The 23,192-nt window shown below is 38.6% G+C and overlaps 1 protein-coding gene across 5 annotated transcripts in view; it reads right to left on the minus strand.

The window, feature by feature from the left end:
* Positions 1 to 23,192, minus strand: part of LOC149573029 (uncharacterized) — a 390,937-nt gene that overhangs the window by 326,696 nt on the left and 41,049 nt on the right. For 3 of the 5 annotated variants that reach the window (XR_016360008.1, XM_089814174.1, XM_089814173.1), the window contains exons 3-7: positions 12,962 to 13,111; positions 11,395 to 11,919; positions 11,162 to 11,260; positions 10,960 to 11,012; positions 1,853 to 1,910 (exon numbers count right to left, since the gene is read on the minus strand). Coding sequence is in view for 4 of the 5 variants with exons in the window: in XM_089814174.1 (XP_089670300.1) it covers positions 1,853 to 1,910; positions 10,960 to 11,012; positions 11,162 to 11,260; positions 11,395 to 11,919; positions 12,962 to 13,111 (885 nt within the window). In the remaining variant the exon portion in view is untranslated. The remainder of the gene's footprint in view (positions 1 to 1,852; positions 1,911 to 10,959; positions 11,013 to 11,161; positions 11,261 to 11,394; positions 11,920 to 12,961; positions 13,112 to 23,192) is intronic. The other 2 variants (XM_089814177.1, XM_089814175.1) reach the window with 1 other exon arrangement.

Genomic DNA, 23,192 nt, shown 5'->3' on the forward strand with positions numbered 1-23,192 from the left:
AAATCAAGCAAAGGCTCGACAGAAAACAAAACAAAAAGACTTGACGAAGGCCTTCAGTAAAACAATTTGATATTCGAATCGATATGGATCAATTGATCAACATTAAGCAATTGAATATCAAATTCAAGCTTAGAGAAATGCGAAACTAGCTTGAAAAAGTTTTGTGTTGTTACCAACATTTTGTGGTGACAAAATGCAGGACAACAGCGTGCTAGCCTCTACCCTCGATGCAATCCATCTCTCCATTTGGTTGTTCTTATTCAGAAGTATTGTAGCAACATGCTCCTTTTACCTTACACTCAATCATTTTTGTGCAAGGATGAATTGTTGTTTACATTTGTAACTCACATCAAAATTTTCAAGCTTGTAAGTGGCACTCTATTTGTTGCCTCTTTAAAATTCTGATTGCAAAGATGCATCTACATGTGACTACATTGGAGCAGAAAATTTGGAAAGCCTCTCTAAGACATGGAGGTAGATCTATGTTCCCTGGGGACGCGTCCCCCCGAAAAAAACCAACGTTTTGGGGACGGGGACATCCCCGTCACAGAAACTTCATTGGGGACTTGCATCCGTCCCCAATTTTTTAACACAAAAAATTAAAAAAACTTTTAAAAATGTCACTTTTGCCGTCCCCATTTGCCATCCCCCGCCGTCCCGCTGTCTCCTGCCGTCCCCGTCCCGGAAACTCGGGGGAACATAGAGGTAAATCATTAAATATGGCTACTAATCTGATAAATACATCCATTATCAATCTGCTGTAGGGCCATTAAACTGAAAGTGACTTCATAATCTTCCATACCTAGTGTATTTCTGTTTACTTCTCACAATAATATACACTGAAATGCGCTTTTGCATACAGGTCTAACTTGAGACACTTGTACTTTATATAAATCTTCTATACTATGTATGTTGTTGTGAAGTTCCAATTGAATCTTCATGCAATGTACATAAAATCTGTTCACATTTTCCTATCCATTTGGCTATCACCATGACAACAACCATATCACGACAAGGACCATAACCTCTTTGACCATAACCTCTTTGTAAATAGCTCACAAGGTCTTCATGTATCTTGTTCAAGAATATCACAACATTCCTATGAATGATTGGATAAAATGTTTTGAGTGGAGACTACAATTTATCCAGGCTCCATCAGGTTCTACATGAATGATGGCAAGGAAAATGGGTACACAGACCAGAGTTTCAAGTCCAAGCTTATTTTATGTTATATTGATAGCCAGGTAGTTACAATATAAGAACAGTCAGTGTCGTGCATTTATATATGGTAAGATGCTGTAAGATAAGAGTCCAGAAAAAAATTACCAGTTCATTTTATACTCGTCAACACAACATAATAGTATGCCAATTATTTTCTATATATTTCATCATCATTTAATGCTTTATAGTATTATACTGCTAGATCTTCCATATATATCTGCCTTTATATGTATTCTATCATATGCATCATCATCATTCTTGTCCTATCTTTCTATGCAAAATGTTTTGTTATTTTCTTATTATATTAAAGATGAGTCCCTTGTGATCATTATGCCACTCAGCTTATATAGGAGTCAGCCTAGAGCAGCTCATTCCTCTTGCCGTCAGATGCAGCACCCTGCAAATGCTGCTATAACTTAGGCTCTTTAACTTGCTAGAAAAAATCAATATTTTATACCAAGCCTTGAATCTTCAAATTTATTATTTTCTTATTTCTTAGATAATATCATCAACCATAAAATTCCCCCCAGGGATTTGAAGAAGTTAGTGAGTAACTACTAAATCAACTGAGCAGAATTATGATTTAATGTGGAGTCAAACATTTTCTTACATAAAAGGACTTTAAGAATACCTTGTCAATGCTGCTATACACCGACCCATCAAGTCCACACACAGCTAACTGTTCCTTCCTGCAAGGAATGAGAAATATGGCTGAAATCCTAGATGAAGATGATTTACAAAAAAATATAGGGGTACAGAAAAGAGCTCCAAAATCTTCCCATCAATTTAAAATCTCACCCTATAAAAATAAAAGGACGATAAGAAAATAAAATATAAATAAGGAAACAAAAAGATTTCTACTTAGAAGCTTACATGTCGAATCCACTGTCACTTAGTCTGAAACCATGGAATGTAAATTTTAGGAACACGTAATAGCTATAATATTATTATTTATTGCTACCAAAGAACTAGTGGAATAGAATCATCATAGTTTGAAGAAGAAATCCTCCTTATTTCTTCAACTGTCCCAGAATTCTTTCAAAATCACTATAACAGTAGGTAAAAACAACCATTTAATTATAACATTAGAAAATCCATCCATCAATGCTCCACACTACAAAGAAGATTTCTGAAGGAAAGTGAAAAGAAATTAACGATTTATAGCCATGGTCCTTGCAAGTTCATAGATAATTTACATCAAATACAGCTTAGTAATTCTTCGCTTTTGCACCTTTTGATCTTCCATAAAGTCCCACCATCCTCCGCAGGAATCTTAGATACCTCTTATTTTGTCATGTTCTTTCCATTTTGTCCTTTATCACTATCTAAATGATTTTTTTGCGCCATTGAAGGAATTTTTGGCATTTTGATTTGAATACTTTGTTTATGCATTGTATTTCAAAATAGCCTTATTGGTTGTGATTACAAGTTTACTAAGATGGTTTTTAGGGCTTTTGTGGTTGGCTTAGTCATGTTTTATTTCTAACTCCTTAATTTTCCTGATCCACACCTTCTATGCTTTGTTTAGTGTGATAGGGATGCTTAATTCATTCAAAGAATATATGAAAATTAATTAATATAAGTTTTGCCCTTCAAATATGTTTCAGTTTTTATTTTTTATGTTTATTTCATCCATTGGCAATAATGTGAACCCTGATGGAGCCCAAATTTTGCAAAATTCAAGCCTCCATTTTTGAAAAGGTTGTTATTGAGACTGCTGAATTTTCTCATCCATATCATAAGTTAGAATACAAATAAAAGTTTATAATTAGTGATTCTAAATGCACAAGCAATTGAAGGAAGTTGGCAATAACATTTGTAGCAATTTTCAGAACTGGAAGTTTTCAATCAGGCAGCTGCAGGTTGGATACAATGTCTCTAAAGGGCTTTCTTGAAAGAAAGAAGAGCCTTACAGAAGTTGCTTGATAAAGCTCAGACAAGTGAAGAAACTCATCTGAAGATATGAAGCTGTTCAGATAATTTTAATGTAAACGCTGAATACTGTTCAGATGAAGGTACTAAATTATTTTCAAAGGCAGAGTCAACAAATACAGGTTCCAATGATATAGAATGTGTCTGCAATGATGAAGTGGTGAAACTCATTAAAGGAGGATATGCATATACAATGAGAGAAATATTGCATGTTTTCTTCAAACAACAGTGATATCAGAGATAGCTGTTATCAAGAATCTTGAAGTTTGACTCGTATATGAGAGAAAGTTGATGATGGTGATAGTTTAATTAAAGCAGGACAAATCACACAATTCTGCAGCAATTCCAGGTGTTTTAGAAGTGTACAAAAATCACAAGCCTTTTCACTCATATCAATGTCAAAGCAAGAAGTTATGTCAATCAGGTGACCTTTGATGATGTTGGCAGAGATCCAAGTCAGCGGGTTGGGATGAGTGTTTGATACGAACATATATGCACAGAAACCTCTTTTATTATCACATCCAGTAATGATTCTGAGACATTGCACAAGGAGATTACTATTGGCATACACAGAATCAAGCAGGCATAAATTTGACAGCAGATGTTGACCATATACGTGTGATCTCATAGATGGGGATGAATTATATTTCAGAAATAAATATGAAAAGGCTATGAAATATCATGAACTTGTATGATTATATAGCAAATGACTATATAAATGATTCAAGGTTATAGGCAAAAAGGAACACAAATCAGTATGTGATTTGATACTGAAAGCCAAGGGTAATAGCTATAGCAATAGAAGAGTGAATGAACCAACACGATGCAAAAGTATGGAAGTGTGCAATGGAAGAACGATATGCATCCCAGCCTTAACAGTGAATACTGAATATATAATAGGTTTCAAAGTGCTTGAAGAAGTTTGTGAGGGCAACGTTGAACCTTGGCTATACAAGCATCAATCAATACTTTGAGAATGGTAGCCTCCAAAACAACACCAATCATGAACTGTGATAATGAGCCAAGCTTGCGGCATGAAGATAATGTTGTGTTCATTCAGCCGGAGATATATTATGCCCTTACTATTCATGATAGAATTTAACCACTAAATAGATTGTGATCGATGGTTGGTATTGTTGGTTCCCAAAACCGCAGATTGGAATCCTATGAGTCTTGCCAACTCCATGCTAGGATATCCAACCAGTTATGGCCAACTTGACGGAACTGAATAATGTAATCCAAGTTCCCTGCGCTTCTAGCTCTACAAGGCCAAGGCGGGTGCACCTAATTCTGAACAAATCACTAAAGTCCAAGATACTTGAAGCAGATTGGTTAGAATGCGAATGCAACGAAAGTTTCCCAAATGGCAAGAATTGTAGAAAACTTTTAAACTCGTGAATTATGAACTGGGAATAATAAATGAATATATGAATGTTTTTTAAAAATAAGAATAAGTATGGATTAATGCAACAAATGAATATATTAATTCTTCAAAGGAAAGAAATGAAACAATTGCCAACATATGGATTATGAATCAAGAGTAATCTAAAGACTAGTGCTTAATTAAATGGGCAAACAAAGTCAATATTATAAGTTCAAACGTACAACTTTATAGAGTTCAATGTACTTAAACTATAAACAGATTAATAATCCAGACACCATGGATCAATTATATGAACCCAAATTTAAACTAGTCTAGAATGCATTTTAACTCCTCTGATATCGAGACAAACTAGACATAGATACGGAAACAATTAAATGTTTCACAATATCTATGTTTATCAAGTTTAAAATGCAATAATGATCCAATCCACTTATCCAAACATTAAAATATTTATAGAAATTAATAAAAATATTTATAAAGGACACAACTTAATAATAATTTAAACTCTATAACTTTTATGCAAATAAGTAAAATAAATACGCTTATTGGTTATGTCAGAATTAAAATTGCAAATGAAGACACTCTTTACGATTGATCCATCCAATGCAATTAGATTCCAAAATAGCATAGAAAAATAGTACTCAACAATCTAGATCCACGAGCTTTGTTCAAAAATCCATTCCTTTGCCAATGAAAGAATATAATATATCAAATGCATTCAATATGCACAAAAATTTGGGAGTAATATGAATTGTGTGTCCTTCATTTGATTTTCATTACATATTTCTAGAGAAAGAAGGGTGTCAGTTGCTTTTCCAAGCATCACACCCTTTTATAACAAATAACTAATTGTCAAATCTATGCTAAGTTATGCTTAGGCATGAACTTTATAACATGGTTTGTAAACACATAATTGGAAATACCACCCACTCATTCAATCCTGGATATAAATTACACAGCAACCTTCGGGTAAAGGACACGCAGTCAATTTGCGAAAACTTGAAACTTGCTCGTATATCATCCTTCATTTGCAAGATATTGTTCTTCAACACTTCCATAATATTCTTAATTGTTAGCGCCTCCATCTTTCCCTACAAATGGTCATTTGGAGCAGAAGCTTTTAACATTGTAAAAATCGCGAGATGTCTAATTCCATTAAATCAATCACCTCAATATTTGTCTCCAATCCTGCAACAAACATAAATCACCAATTAGACGCGTGATAAAAGGAAATAAAAGCCGTAGGACCTTTTGTGTTCTTCCCAATGGATGAATGATGGTCTTTGCATCTAGGTCTGCTGACCTTCGTATATCTCTAAAACTTCATTATTACAAGCAAGCTTCTCTATCTTCAAAAACAAACTTCATGGCTTGCATGCCTTATTTCCTTTCCTATAGCCATCTATTGGGTTTCTAGCATTCCTACTAGTGACGTTGATTCTCTTGCGAGTTTGCATTGAGTTTCTGTTATGGACTTTCACCGCCTTCTCTCATCAATGTCTGAGACTGAAGGCTTCATTGGAAAGGGATGGGACTACAAATTATTCATTGCCACAGGCCACGATTTTCAACTACTGAATATCATCAAGTGTCTCACACTCACGATGCCTTAAATTTCGTATTCCTTCATTCCTCTTGTTGGGTCTCAAGAATATTACCAATGACTACAGAATATTCTCAAGAATATTACTGATGACTACAGAATATTCTTAGTAATTATATTCGACTTACGGTAATGTGTTCAAGGAACTTGCATACAAAACCATCGCTTACATTAAAGGTATCAATACTCATATTACATCCAATATGTGTATATTGCATTAATTAATATATTCAAGACCTTGTTGAATGATTTAGGGTTGGTCTCCGATTTAAAGCAAGGAGGAGGAGCCACACCATCATCTTTTTCCAATAAAGGAACTTGTTGAGCGTTGTGTGAACATTTCTCAAAATTTCAACCTTTTGAGGCGATTCTTGATAGACTTTGGTATCTTCTATTCGCAATGAGAATTCGCAGTACAAAATAAATAATTAGAATGCATCCCTACAACTACATAAAAGCCGTGCTTAAATACCCATCAAGGAAAACCTTTCTGAGGGTGTACAAAGATAGCCGACGACAAAACTTACCAATGGAAACTAAAATAAAAATAAGTCCAAGATATATTAAATCAATCAAAACCACAAATACAGATAATAACTTGGGTCCATATTAATTAATTAAAGTAACTAATTAAAGGTCCTTTTATTATATTATTTAAATTTTGGGAATAGTTAATTAATTAATTTAATTTAATTATTACATTCAAATTTGGGGACATGACAGTCCAAGTGTAGTCTCAATGGCCTCATTGAGAGTACTTGGCTTAAAAGCCTGTACCAATCCCTTAAGTCTCTCCTACAGCCTCTCTATAAAAAGCATCACAACTTGTCAGACCATGGTGCCACTAGTCATATGCAACCCCTTCTAAGAATAAAACTGCAAATTTAATCGCCTCCCTTCAGCATAGGATTAAGTGATAAATAGATATCCAACTTGTGCATCAAAGCTCGTGCACTAATGCCCCCACTGTCATCGAATCAGGCCAAAGTGAGCTTGGCAATAGCTCACTTGAGGTCATTGTTCCTGCCACTCCCTAGGATCCCTGACTCCCCTGAATCTCATGCTATCCGTAAGCTCAGCACAATATTGAAGCAACATAAATGTCTCTCTTACATCCGGGGGAAGAGCCCTCCACTCAACTATGGCTGCTAATATGGCCTCCTAAAAACCCACTCCCTCCAATGGGTCTGTTTGTGCATACTCCTCTCTAGGAGGGATGTGTGGCAATAATGGTCTGTCTATTGCATGTGTGTGTGTTTGTGCTTGTCTAGGGGAACCAGGTGTACTATCATCCAATAATAGGAATTGCTACTCCTGCGGCTGCTAACAACTAAAACTAATCTACTACCCCTACCATGTCGGCCTCTATGTTGACCCAACTACATTTTATCCAATGTATCTTGTAGTCTGTCTAAGGCATGTGTTATCTGAAGTTGTATATTTATTAGTGTACTCATCAACTAATGTTTGGGATCCCCCTGCTAAACCTATCTAGTACCATCAGGTTGATCACCCATATTTGTTAGTGGTTTTGTACCCAAATCTAACAAAGTATGTGTTCTCTTGCAAACATAGTATATGTATATGTATATTTCAGATCTCCCCATATGCATAGAAGTGAATACCAAATCCTGCAGGCTGGCAGAATCCCTGCTCTGATACACCAAAAGATCTCATGTAGGTTTCCCTTGAAAAATCTGAAATTTTACTTCTCAAACAAGTATTTCGCAGCGAATGATGGTTTTTTTTTTGGTTTTTCAATATCCTGATTTTTTGGGGCTTTTTGCGTTTTTTCCAAAAAAAATGTATCTTCCATATAGACGCAATACAAATGATAAATAGAATGGACTTCATAATTAATTATCAGTCTGCAATAAACTTTACCAACAACAACAGAAATCTGAAGCGAATTTAAATCTTATTTGCCAAATATTCCACACAAAATTGTACCAGGTATAACTGGCGAGATAGAATTGTTGGTAAACCTTGAAAAGGCCCAATTACTGAAAATATTTAGCTACAGTACCCAGTCATGCCAAATCACCTCCCAATCTGGTACAGGTAGAATATTGAATAGAAATATTGTTGATGATCTAATGTTGTCATTGAAATTAACCTTTTAACTTCTGAAACTCACAAATCTGTGCATGATGAATAGACAATCTGCCATAGATACCAGACCCTAGCTGGTGCCAGTTGTTGCTGCAGTGGTTCAGTTGCCATAGGAGTATAAATGGCTGATAAATCAATGAAAAACAACCTACAACCCTATCCATGCAACCCAATCTGTGTTATGCAGCCACTAACTCACACCAGGTCTGAAAATCTCTATCCCAAAGGGTGTCAGCTCTGCCTGAAGAGTATGGCTCAGATGGGTAAGAATTTTATGTTGATTATTGTATGTTCTCTCTTAATCTGCAACAAATCTCTGCTTCCCTCATCCACAATCTGCAATCCTTTACCAATTTTGATCGACAATTGCTCTATAATCTAATTAATCAATCAATCTCCCAAGTCTATAGATGAACTTCCAAGCTGTCTCCTTCTATGATATTTTGATTTTGAAGGGCTATTCTACTGCAACTCTGCCCAACAGAGCCTTGCTTCAATCTGAGATGAACAAAAAAACACCTTGGATGCCACAAATGAGAACAATAGTTTCTTTTATTCACTTTGCTTCTCAGCCCTAACCCTAATTTCGAATTAGGGTTTCATCTCCCATTTTATTAATAAAATAACTTTGTTGCTTTATTAAAAATTGACTATAAAATCACCTTTATATTACTTTATATTTTAATTTGTCCTCATTTTATTAAAATATATATATGTTTTTCTAGGAAAATGGGCCCATTATTATAGTTATTCTATTATTAAGTAATTATATTATTACTTTATAATATCAATTATTTAATTCCTTAACTTAGGAAATATGTATATTCCCTTATAATTAATAAATCGCAATCTGGAGCTGAAAACCAAATTCCATCTGAAGTTTTGTCATCATTGCTGCTATCTGAACCTCTGCAGGCTAACTGGTAATTCCTCCTAAAATGTGGAACTCACCCTAAAAATGAGGAACCTCGCTCAAGATACCGGAAACCCTTCCAAAGGTCCCTGCACTAGTCTGTGGTTTCCCAAGTGATCCTCCTGTCAATTGTGAGTTCTCCCTCAAAAATAGATCACCCTAGAACGTAGGAACCAGTGTGGAAATGCTCAAAACAATTCACAGTCCCTGCAACACTTTGTGAACCTCCAAGTGAGTCCCCTAACCATGTTGCTAGCCTAGGGGAACACAGGTGATAGACCAACCTGGCGCTAATCTCCTGTTGCCTAGAAAAGGGACATTACACTCGAGAACAATTGACTTCTCCTGCACTTCCAGAGCTGCTGAACTGGGGTGAGTGAAATTTTACCATCACCATTCAATTATCTTGCAATACTCAAAAATGGTGACATAGCAGATGAAAACCTCATACACAATTTCAGAGATGGTTTAGTTGAAACCTTCATTCAATATCCCCTCATTGTCTGTTATGCATGGTCATGAGGTGGAACAGATAACAGAAAAGAAAAACTATCTCATCCTACAACTTAAAATTAAAATATATATATATTGATTTTATTGGTTCTGGAACAGATTTTCAGTGCTTTATTCAGGGCAGCGAAGTCAAATTGCATAATGAATCTCTTCTCATCCAATAGCTTCAAATTCTAACTATTTCTGTTTATGCATTGCATAAACGTGCAAATAAATTAGCAACAAAACCCTTCTTAACCCAAACTTATTTGTCCAACCCACAGTAATTAATTAAAAATTAATTAATTTTTACTTAAAAAGGCCCAATAAACAAGCTACACGAAAGCATTAATGTCTAATGACAAATCAAACGAATTCTTGATACGCTGATTCATAGAATTACAAAATTTGGATCTGGAATAAGTGATATCATTTCATTAAAATTGATAAACAGTTGGAACCACTGTTACAACAAGGCATTTCTACACATTCTCATTTTTGAAAAATCAGAGATACATAATAGTATAATATTGTCCATGTTCCACAACTTCTAATCCCTTGCATGAACCTGGAGTATTTGCACCTAAACATAGGAAAAATAAAATTGATTGAAGTTGTTCATGAATTACTGTCATACCATAAGGAATAATTCAATTCCATAGAAGATGAGCAATGGCATAGCACCTATTAATCTGACTACACAACTGACAAGTTGCTCAAGCAGAGACAACCAACTTAACAGCTCAAGCATGCCAAGCAGGTCAAGATTGTCAAGCAGCTCAGCCAAGCAAGCGAGTAGCTCAACAAATTTTCTATTACTCAAACCTTGGAGATTTAGACAACTTTGATCATCAACCTTGGACATCAATGACAACATACTAAACAAACCACGTCTTTCAACAAAGCCATTTTATTCAAACAAGTTGCAAAAAGTGGATCCCAAGGTTTGGCAGAATAGCAACCTCCAAATAAAGGAATACCTAAGTATTTACTCAGAAGTTTTCCCAATTGGACTCCACAATATTCATATTCTAGTTTGAAGGTTTGGTTCAATGTGGATGACGTAAATTTCAGATCCTGTTGTGTTGATTTCCTATCCAGAAGCTCTCATGTAAGCATTAAAAGGTTTTTTAATATCATTGGCTTATTCTTTCTTGGTAATTCCAAATTGCAAAGTATCATCAACATTTTCATGGGATGTAAAACAAATGTCATATTTAGGATCATTTTTCTGACACTCAATGTGCTTATCTTCTCAGTTGCACATATTTGGTGTAAAAGCATCAAGAAATGAAATTTTACCTGCATTCTCCATAATGCTCCATGTTGTGTATTGTCAAAACAATCCTTGGCTTCTGCAAAACCAGAAAACTATCATGTGTGTATGTAACTATCCCTTTCCAAACAATGAATTAGCAATTGTTAATACTAAGTTGCAAAATTGACGTCTAAATGAAGCAGCTAATCTAATGTTTGTGTGAGAATAAACTATTTAAGTGTTAACCTTAACAGAAAGATGGTGGTACATATCCCAGTAAAGCAGAGATAATCCGCTAGTCTGCCATTCATGAATATGGATGATATCCGGCTGAGTGCTGGTCACCTGTCCCATTAGTGATATTTCAATTAAATTCAGGATATCACAAATATAAAAACAAGTTTCCGAGATAACCATCATATGCTTGGAATGCTGACATGTGCTGACTAGGCATAGAATAAAAAGACAATCAAAATGACCTGCATCAATTCGAGGCATGCTCGACTGAAAAACAAATAAGCCTCTAGCTCATCATATGAACCCCCATAGACACGTTGCCCTTTGAAAAAGTGGTTGGCCGGCTCAATAAGTATCAGTGGTATTCCAGAAACTAGACCACGATATGCACAAGTAGGTACCCAACTTCCATTATGATATGATGAGTATGTATCAGAAAGAGTCAAATCATTTATCTGTCCCTTCTTAATGCATTCATAGAAAGGAAGCATCACCTCCACTTTGTGTCCTCTGTTTAGACAAGCTCTTGCAAGACCAGTAACAACATCACCTAAACCACCAACCTTTGCTATGGGAGCAATTTCAGCTGTAACATGTACAATGTGCATAAGATCAGAATCATGTTTGACATTGCTTGTGGGATTGGAAACTGATTGGCATGAAGAAAATTCTTTCTTCCAAAATGGAACTTCATCGTCTGCAGATGGCCAACTAACATCTTCATATTTAGAATGATCAACTGATTCGACAAGACTAGGAGAAGTTGCCTGTGAATTAAAGAAAAAAATCATTCAAGTTTCAACCTCAAAGATAAGTATCATTATTTAGAATGCTTTGCACTATAATTATAATATTTTCTTTGAATTGAAACTAGTAATTTTTCAGTACAAGCTTATAAATATTATTAATACATTTGATATGGCAGTTGTTTAAAATCTATTTAACTGGTGCTCTTTAAAGAAGCATAGGTATTGAGAATACACGTCAAAGCTAGAAAAAATTTATATTTCATGAAGTGATGCTGATTGTTCATTTTTTTATTGCTCCCAAACTAGTGATGTTGAATGCATACAGGATAACGTTGTTATATTCAATTTTGAATTACGGAGACAATCGCAGCTCTTATTTACATGTCCAAAGAAGGTGACTCACAAACATTGGTTCTGTTCACTTGCTTGGACTTGTAGTACTAAACAGCTGGTATCTCATCAATACCCCTAATAATGCATGGTCGTGTCCAAGGAATATAAGTGCAGAGCATGGGGAGATTGGGACCAGGAAATGCCTCTAGTTTAATCTTTTATTTTTGAAAACCATGTAGAAAATCACTTACTAAAATGTCAGTAATCCTATGTTAACAGAAACAGGAAACAAAAACTGTAAAGGAGTGACAATGGCAGACCAGGAAAGGGCCAAAGTCTTCAAATTTATACCAAGTATGGCATACAAAACAGGAAGCATAAAGAGCTACAATAAACATTATGTAGTTAGGTTAATGGAAGCGTAGATTCGGAGTCTTTTGTTTGGCCTATTTAGGGACTCTTCATTACATTCATACATTTATGCCTCTGGAAGCATCTCAGTTACAGTTATGAGTCCTCTATGGAAGTCCAACTGTGATAAACATGCAAGGAAATATTGGAAGTGGCAAATTCTACAGTTTCTAAATAGTGCACTTGCATTCAAGATAATATGAGCGCTGTTAATCCCAACTAAAAACATCAGTAAATAGTCCTCTTATTGCCATTATTTGTAGATAGAGTAATTGGTTTTGGAAGCATAGACCAGATAAATCTTGCCTTTGATTACCTTCACCACAGAAAGTTTTCCCAAAGTAGTAACTGCATCCTTTTCAACTTGTTTTGATGCAGCTTTACTACTAATTTCTTCTCCAAGTAATGGTTCAATCTCTGCCAGCCTTGAGAGAAGCTTTCTCTTATGACCTTCCAGTTCTGAAATCTGCATGAATACGATCTCAACACATCACAAAAATAAACACGCCTAAATTAAAGTATTAACAAAAACTTCACAAGTGTTACTCCCTCCAGCTTTAACCTTGATATAGATTAATGCTTTAATGAAATTTGGAAAAAGATAGCTAGACATTAGGAAAAGGAGAACATGACACAACTCATACATGGGAAACCCTTTTGAGTAAAAACCCCACCACCAAAATTCAGATCTAATAGCATCAGATTCTAACCAACACTAGATCCTACAATGCCAACAATGACCATCCAAAACCAATGCTAAGGCCTCAATATACGGGGTAAGGGCAACCCAAGAAACCACCAACATTTTCCTTAAACTGTGAACTAAAACCAAAGATCCCGAATGAGATCCCAATCCATGATCAAAGTCGTTCACACGTGTGAGACTCCTAGGATGGAATGTAATGCCAAAAAAGACAATCCAACATCGCTTTCCAAATCTATTTTGTAACACTCATCTTACAACATAATAGATTCTCTTAAACATCTCACAGTATCATAGATGCTCTTACTAAGTATTACGCCTCTTATACCAAATAAAAATAATAGATTTCTAACTAACTTTTTGTTCTATGTGGAATATAGCATCTCTTTCTCCATATTGTAAGTTATCCATCTCTTTCAAAAACCCAGTCCGAAAGGGACATACAACAAATGACATGTGACCTAGAATGCCACATAAAATAGGACGTCCATACTAACAGCCCCATTTAAATAAATATAATTAATAAATACTAACATTAGGTGCAGAGTGTACAGTACACCTAGTCCTGACTCCTAACGAGCTCTCTTTTACATATTGCATAGCAACAAAGAAGACTAACAGCCATGGGAAGAGATGCCTGTAGCAACACTGCACCAAGTAAACTTGATCATGCTTGCTTAGTGAGAAAATCAGCAACATTCTCCAAGATTTCAACAGTCAAGACTCTATACCTTACCATCCTCTACCGTATCCTGGACAAAGTGAAAGTGTACATCAATATGTTTCGTACGGCATGAAAGGTGGGAATATTTGCCAAACTAGTTGTACTCTTACTATCACAACAAATTATCATTGTCTAATTTACATAAGCAATATTCAAGCACAGCTTCTGAAATCACTTTGCATTGCTACAATCATGGGTAGCAGACACAGATTCTGCCTTAATAGTGAAAAGGGCAACAATGCATTGCCTCTTGCTCATCCAACTAGCTACTCCCCAAAAATGAAAAAACAGAGTCACTTGTAGACTACGTGTTATCCTAACCTACAACCCAGTTTGCATCAGAAAAGCCCTATATGTCCAATATCTTACCCCAATGTCTAAATATCTTTTGCCTGTCCATCACTCCTGGCCAAGATTAGACATAAATCTACTCAAAACTCTCACTTCTTGGTCTATATAAGACAATTGCATACCTAAGGCTTCCTACATCACTTAAATAAGGAACATTCTACATGCCTTGAAGATCTTATTTAATCTTAGAACAATTTTTCAAAGATAATTGTGTGCCAGCTAGAAAAAGTACATTCACTGGTTTACAATCATGCATGCTAAATAAACCTCTGACAAAATTGTTTCAACATAGTTCCTTCGGTTTAACCTTAACTTTCTACTAGGAGGCACTAAAAAGATGTAAAAGGAGAAAATTGGCAGTATTCTGGCAAATGATTGGTAAGATGAAGATTACAAGGCTGCGAGGAGAGCACTAAAAGAACCAAGTAAAGAGGAGGTAAAAAAAACTCTGTAAGAACAAAAAGGGAAAGCAAAAAAACACAAGTTTCTCCATACAAGGAGAGAAGTAAAATATTTTGGGAAGAATAATTCAAAATTATTTTGGAGAGAACTATAACAAAGAATAGCATCACAGCTATCTGATAGCTGGAATATGCTAAGCAATTGTATGATCAGGAGTGAGCCAAACAGCCCCTTCTGTAGGCACCATAGCAACAAAAAATTATTCACTTCATAGGGGGTTGAAGAAGGTACTATGAAGTTAGGGATTCTTAATGCTTCCCGCATGGCTGGTTACAAGGAATACCTAGAATGAGAACTAAAACAAATTCCCCGCACATTAAGAAAATATTGAGCAACATCATTTAATATAGCTTCCCAAGACATTGAACACCCAATCTAGCAATATCTCTCTTCAAGAGCGGACATGTGCCCTTTTAAGTTTTAACTACCAAACCATCATGATCAATTCCCTTTTTGCAAAGTTATTTAGAAGCATGATTAACCATAGTAGCAGCAAGCGGATTGGAAAAAATGATAATGAGGTAAAAAGACAAGCAGGTTTCAACATAACACCCAATAAGAAGGTTCAAGTAAAAATCAAAACATAGGCAAGCCTTCAAAGGCTTTAGGAGTGGCAGAGAAATTAAGCAAGGATGCCCACCATTTGCTACCCTATATAATTTATATATTGCCATATTAGAATGGTTAAATCTATGACAAGGGCTTCTTTTGTATGCAAAATGATCTCATTTTGTTGCAATGTCCACTTTGGGGCTTAAATAGCACCTAAGGCCTTATGGCACTTTTGAGAGACATGCGCATGTAAGTAAATGCCAGCAAGACCCAGATCTTGGTCACTTCTACATGAAAGGAAAAGAAATAGCTTAACTTAAATTTTTAAGAGCTCTCCTAAAAGAAGTAACGAAGTACAAGTATCATCAAATAGACTTCAACAAGAAGCTTAGTTCCAAAGCATGCAAAAGGAAGAGAATTCTGGGAGGTTAGAGAGCACTTTTTGCTTTCCAAAACAGAAGTAGAGAGACTAAATTATTGGATTGGAAAACTAAATAGGGTTTATTTGGGCTCTTCATGATTTTGGTGGTATATTATGGATGTGAACTGCAGGCTAGAAGCACATCAGATATTAAATGGAGACAAATAGAGAAGATTCAAAAGCACCAAATAATGAGCAAATGAAAAATACAAGCTACAGTGCCTTATGAGGTCCTCGCAAAAAGAGTACGTTCCATATTGAGGGAGCTACTAGAGTTTGTCTCCAAGGATATTAAAAAGAACATTGATCAAATGGAGGCAAAATGAATGGCCTATAATTTGCAGTCTCAGACTCGGAGAGTAATCAGCCTCAGACTCAGAGAGTAATCAGCAAGCCCAATATTTTTGACTTAAATTAAAACCATGAGGAAGGGCTAGCAGATTTGAAAAATGAGAAACATGAGGAAGGGCTTGCAGATTTTGAAGTACCTCAACAGTAAGGAGGATCAAAGAGAAAATGCATGGTTTTATAGCAAAAAAAAGGTGTGTAAAACTTGTTTTAATCAATGATTTACCAACATTGGCTTTTTTACCTCTATTTTTCCAACATTTGTAAAAGCTCACAAGTTAAACTTGTAACAAATCACAGAGTAAAAAAATAGAGTACTCGGCAACTCGATGAGTACTGGCAAAGTTTGCAACCTATGAGATTGCCTACCAAAGAAACTTTAAACATGACAAAGCACACCTCAATGAATCAAAACAACAAACAGATGAACACAATTTAAATGCATGCCTAGAGAATGACAATTTTGTTTTATAGATAGAGTTTACAAAAATATGTGGGAAACCAGAAAAGAAATAAGGGAGAAGAAAATATTATCTTGATGTATTTATCCAACATGTGATCACCACCAAAGGGGAATTGGCAAATTAATAGATTTCCGGATGATTTATTGATTAACAAAGGAACAAATGTGTTCCTTATAAAGAATTACAAGGACGTTGTTTCTAACAACGTAGACTGAAGACGAATTTAGAAACAAAACTGAAGACAGGATAGAAAACATTCCTATCTGGACTGAAGACAAATGAGACAAGATAGGAAACATTCCTATCTAGACTGAAAGACGGACTACAGACAAGTAGTTGACCATTATAGAAAGTATTCAACTAAGGAGATAATATCTTAATAAAGATATCTTAATACCCTCCCTTAATGGTCAACGTACGGATGTCAGAACATTCTATGATAACTGAGACCCTCCCTAGATCTACAGAATGTTGATGTCGTCTATAGAAACTGTAGCCGACGTAGGGTGTTGTTGTCGGTAAAGATTTTGTAGCCGACGGGCCGACGGGTTCATGTCGTCGATGAAGATTTTGTTGCCGATGGGTAGGTTAGGATTATTTTGTAGCCGACGGACCCCTTCGGGAAGGTTCGGTGGAAAGTATTTATGCCCGTCTAGGTACATTGTAAATCATCTGATCTTATCTTATACTCTGGATGTAATCTGTTGGCATATGCAAATGAAGAAGTATTGTTGTTACTGTTCGCGTTCATTATCTGTGTGCATTTCTTAATTAACCTATGCGGTAAACATTTGGCGTCGTTGCTCGATGGACCTGGAACAAAGGCTGGAATGAAAACTAATGCCGAATCAGCTAAATAAAAATAAGAACAAGGTGAAGGACAAAGATGAAATTCGCACGGCTCAAGGTAATTTAATTCTAGCATAGCAGGCAGAGCACCGAAGGAGATTCCAGAAGATTGTCGACGGAAACAAGAGTACGGAAGAATTGTTGGAGGAGACTCAACAGCGGGTGGAGTTGGTGGAAGAAGCATGGGAGGAGTTTTTGAATTTGTGTTCGTCGAGGGAAGAGAATCCAGACGGAAGAGCAGCGACTCGCACGGCTCACGGTGCCAAGGGAGCATGAGCGTGGAGTGAACTCTTCGTCCGGGATACACTTCCGCAAGGGACAACTTCAAAACATCCTTCTTCACCAAGGTTCGCAACTGTTGAGACCGCCCGTGTGGGAGAGCAGACAGCCGGTGTGGGAGTTTAGATCGCCAGTGCGGGAGTACAAACCGCCGGTGTGGGAGTGCAAAGCCACGACGTGGGAGTGAACAACACCACTGTTGCAGGACCGAGCAACACCTGTTTCCAAAATCCAATTGTGATGGCAGGACTAAAGGAAAAGCTGCCGAAGTTCGATGGCGATGGTACAGCCGATCCCAATTGACATTGTAAAACATGTGAAACAATTTGGAGGGAAAATGGCATAACTGATGAAGACGACTGGATAAGGCAATTTCTCTCAACCCTACGGGGTGTGGTAATTCACTGGTTTACTAGTACAGATCCACAAAAGCTAAACAGTTGGAATAACATTAAAAAAGAGTTTCTCACAGAATTTCAACTGTTGCGTGATGATAATGAAATTGTTGGTGAGATCTTCAATACTAAGAAAGGGAAGAACGAGACTGTCCGCGTCTACGCCAGGAAATTAAAAGATTTGATAAATAAAATGGAAAACAAGCCAGCGAACGGACTTCAGAAAAGATGGTTCATGGAAGGTCTACACCCAAAGCTGCGGAACAAAATGAAAATTGTGCTGCCATCATCATACACGGAAGCTTATAAAAGGGCACTGAACTTGGAAAGCGAGCAAAAGACGAAAAAGAAGAAGAATAGTTCCTCCAACTCAAATGACGACGAGTCCTCGGGAGAGGATACCAATGATGATGAAAGCAGTAGCAAGAAGGTCCAAGCCCTATAGAAGGACATGATCCGCATGATGGAGTTTTAAAATATGCAGAAGGAGACAAAGGGCAATGTGTTGTGGTGCACGGAGTGTAAGACGGATGGTCATACCAAAGGGTCCTATCAAAAGAACCAATTCTGCAACATTTGCCAGATCATGGGACATTCCACAAAAGAATGCCCCTTCAACATGAAAACCAGAGGACCTCAACAAGTGCTCCTGACACAGGCAGCTTCCACGTTCGGAGGGAATGGAAACACAAACATTGATGGTGCCACTTCGGGTGGATACAAAAATAATAGCAGAGGGCAAAACAACAACAACAATGTGAACAATAACAATAATAATGGGAGCCGAAGTCGAATCCAGTATGATGCAAATGGACGGCCGATCATTGAATGCCGAGCATGTAATTTGTGGAGTCATTTTCGGCAGGATTGTAAAACGGCAAATACATCGAAATTGTTATGCAGATGGTGCGGACCCAACGATCATGAAGATGCCAAGTGTCCAAAATCCGAAGTAAATTTGATCACTGTCGGGACAGATGAAGAAGAGATTCTGGCAATTACACGGAGGCAAGCAAAAGAGTACCCAGACCCAGCGGAAGAAAAGAGGAAATTTGGGGAAGTGCAAGCGGAGATGGCAAAGGCATCGCAAACGGAAACATCTCAGTTGAAGGACACTACCGGCACTTTGGCACAAAACTCCGCAAAACAAAACATCATACGGCAAATTTTGCAAACAGAGGTACTTGTCAAGATAAATGATTTGCTTCTTACGATGCCTCAGCTCCAATCCGCTCTTACAAATATCGCACCCGCTCCGAGGATACCAGAAGAACAAGGTAGAGGAAAGGAAATTGCTCTAGGCGAAGAAGACCAAATGTTGCTAGCCCTTACATCTAGACGGCATCCAGCAGTTGTCGAGATGGGGATCCTCGGACATGTTTTCACAAACAAAATAGTCGACGGGAGGTCCGGCATAAATGTCTTACCCGAGGAGACCTAGAAGAAGCTGGGACAGCCGACGTTGTGACCTCCTAAATTTCAATTGCTGACAGCGGATCAACACAGCATTAAACCCCTGGGCATCCTGATGGCTCAACCGGTGACGATTGGCACACAGTCGTTCCTACTGGACTTCGTCGTGATTCTGTTGAAGATAAAAGGATACGACGCCATCCTGGGCTGCAGATGGCTTATTCAAGCCAGAGTCAGACACGACTAGAAGAAGAACACCTTGTCACTCGAAAGTAAAGGCCAGCAACTTGTCATCAATTTGCACACCCAAATGGTCGGGGAAGAAGCCCTGTCATCAAATTCTGAAGAAGAGGAGGATGAAGGCAAACAATGTATGGAACTGGATCAGGAGGGAGTCCTACGGTTGGAAGGAGGCTCAACAGACGACGATCTGGACTCGGTCAATGGTCTCTTCCATTGGCAGATCGAGGACTATGAACTGTTCCAGAGCTACAATGTACTGACAGTAGAGTAAGGCCACAACGGAGAAAAGTTTCCAAGAGAATTCAGAGAAATGAAAGAGGGGGACGCACCGCTGGATGAGACAACCGCCCATGCATTCCCTAAGGGGGACACGACAGGAAGAAGAACACCTTGTCACTCGAAAGTAAAGGCCGGCAATTTGTCATCAATTTGCACACCCAAATGGTTGGGGAAGAAGCCCTGTCATTAGATCCCGAAGAAGAGGAGGATGAAGGCAAACAACGTATGGAACCGGATCAGGAGGGAGTCCTGCGGTTGGAAGGAGGCTCAACAGACGATGATCTGGACTCGGTCACTGGTCTCTTCCACTAGCAGATGGAGGACTACGAACTATTCCAGAGCTGCAATGTACTGATAGTAGAGGAAGGCCACAACGGAAATGAGATTCCAAGAGAATTCAGAGAAATGAAAGAGGGGGACGCGCCGCTAGATGAGACACCCGCCCATGCATTCACTAAGAGGGAGCCCATCAAATACAACGAAGCTGTTTACCGTACAGGTAAAGAAGTCAACACATACAGACAATAATAGCAGAATAGCAAAATTATATTCGCAATAGTAGATTAATGATGATTTACAATGATCCCAGACGGGATATAAATACTACTGCCGAACCTTCCCGAAGGAGTCCGTCGGCCACAATTATTCTATCCGTTACAAACTATTTACCGCCGGACCGTCAGCTATAGAATACCGAAACACCGCTGGAGCGTCGGCTACAGAATACAGAAACACCGCCGGACCGTCGACTACAAAAACACCGCCGGACCATCGGCTATAGGAACACCGCCGGACCGTCGGCTACAGAATACAAAATACCACCGAAACCATCCAGTCGGCTAACACCATCCCCCCCCAAAAAGAAAAGTCGTCTCCTGACGACTGACAAAATATCTGAGACAAATTAACAAACAAAATACATTAATAGAGTGACTACAACAAGAGAAATCTGCTTTTGTTATATCACTTCCACATTCATCCCGTTACATCTGCAGCCTCTGCTAACACAATACTGTCTCCTCAAGCTGACCTTGATAGCCACCTGTGCTGCTTTCTCTATATTCAATTCCTCGGTACCCTAAGCCAAGTGTTGCTGCACTGCCTCCAACCGGATGATCAACTCCTCCCGAGCTCTCTACGCATCCGCCAAGACAGCCTCACAGCCAACACCTGCTCCCACTACCTCTGGTACACAGAAAGTCCATGCTTGCAGCAACTTTAACTCTTCTCAACTGGTCAGACTCCCACGACTGATATCCGCCACGACTGGGGGTCCAGGGGGCAGCGCCCCCAGCGGGGTCCTGGGGCAGCGCCCCGGGTGCTTTCTGGCAACCACGGATGCGTCCCCTTCCCTTTGGCATCATCTGTCACTCATTCTGAACCACTTGATTTTGTCGTCGTTTTTTTTTTTTTTTTTTTTTTTTTTTAAATTATAGTTTTGCCTCCTCCGCCCATTACAGAAGGTCTCACCCCGCGGGGGAGGAAAAGAATATGCAATAGAGTGAAAACGGAGCAGCAAGTGGTAGCGGGAACTATGCATCAAGGAGCTGCAGGATTTCCAACCTTGCCGATCAGCTTCCTCGGTGTTATGGGAAAAGAAAAATGTCGCAAAGCCAAACCCGCGGTCAAGAAAGGAACTCCGCAGCTTAAGCTGCTTCCGCGGACAGAGTCTTTCACATCCGTGCAAACTAAACTTCATTCTCCTCCCGTTCTGCCTTCGTTTTATTCACATGCTACATTCCGAACTCCGCGGACAAGGAAATTTGAAGCCCGCGGACAGATTGCCCGCGGGGCTTTTGTCCACCCGCGGACAGACTCTGCCCGCGGGGCCTCCATTTGGTTTGTCCGGGCCTTCGTTTGGTTTGTCCACGGGACCTCCGGCAGGTGTTGCCCGCGGGATCTGACTTGCCCGCGGGGCCTCCGGCAAGTGCTGCCCGCGGGGCCTCCGGCAGGTGCTACCCGCGGGGTCTGACTTTCCCGCAGGGCCTCCGGCAGGTGCTGCCCGCGGGGTCTGACTTTCCCGCAGGGCCTCCGGCAGGTATTGCCCGCGGGGCCTTTCAATTTTTTTTTATTTTTTTTTTTTTTTTTGCAAATTTTTTTTTTCAATGTTTACCGTACAGGTAAAGAAGTCAACACATACAGACAATAATAGCAGAATAGCAGAATTATATTCGCAATAGTAGATTAATGATGATTTACAATGATCCCAGACGGGATATAAATACTACTGCCGAACCTTCCCGAAGGAGTCCGTCGGCCACAATTATTCTATCCGTTACAAACTATTTACCGCCGGACCGTCGGCTATAGAATACCGAAACACCGCCGGACCGTCGGCTACAGAATACAGAAACACCGTCGGACCGTCGACTACAGAAACACCGCCGGACCGTCGGCTACAAAAACACCGCCGGACCGTCGGCTATAGGAACACCGCCGGACCGTCGGCTACAGAAACATCGCTGGACCGTCGACTACAGAATACAAAATACCGCCGAAACCATCCAGTCGGCTAACAGAAGCCACACTACAAACCATGAATTTGGGAGATGATGCCAATGAGTCAACTTCAAAAAAAGTGGAGCTGCAGCAGAATGAATCAAAGAAGGAGATCGAGGTTACTGTGAAAACAGTGACAAAGCAAGAGCTCTCAAAGAAAATGGAGATCAATGAAATGGTGAAGAAAAAAATTGAGAATGAAGAAAGCGAGGGCAAGCATAAGAAGAGTAAGAAAAGAAAGCAAGCGAACAAAGTAAAAGGAGAAGTGAAGAAAATCACAAAGGAAGATAGAGAAGGGAAGAAAATACCACTGAAAGTAAAGAAGAAAACCACAATGGAAGGAGGACATACGAAGAAAATCACAAAGGAAGAGGGAGAAGTAAAGAAAATCACACAGGGAGAAGGACAGTTGAAGACAACGAAGGTTGATGGAAAAGTAGAGAAGAAACCAGAGGATGATCGAACAGTGAGCGGAGTCTGCCCGGACAAGGGTCCCGGGGACTATTCCGAGGACAGCTTTTTCACGGGCTGTGTCTCTGCAGGAAGTCTTTTGTTCCCCACGGCC

This window comes from Cupressus sempervirens, chromosome 2 (genome assembly GCF_028749045.1).
Source record: "Cupressus sempervirens isolate cs-2001-9-10 chromosome 2, ASM2874904v1, whole genome shotgun sequence".
NCBI classification, from domain to species: domain Eukaryota; kingdom Viridiplantae; phylum Streptophyta; class Pinopsida; order Cupressales; family Cupressaceae; genus Cupressus; species Cupressus sempervirens.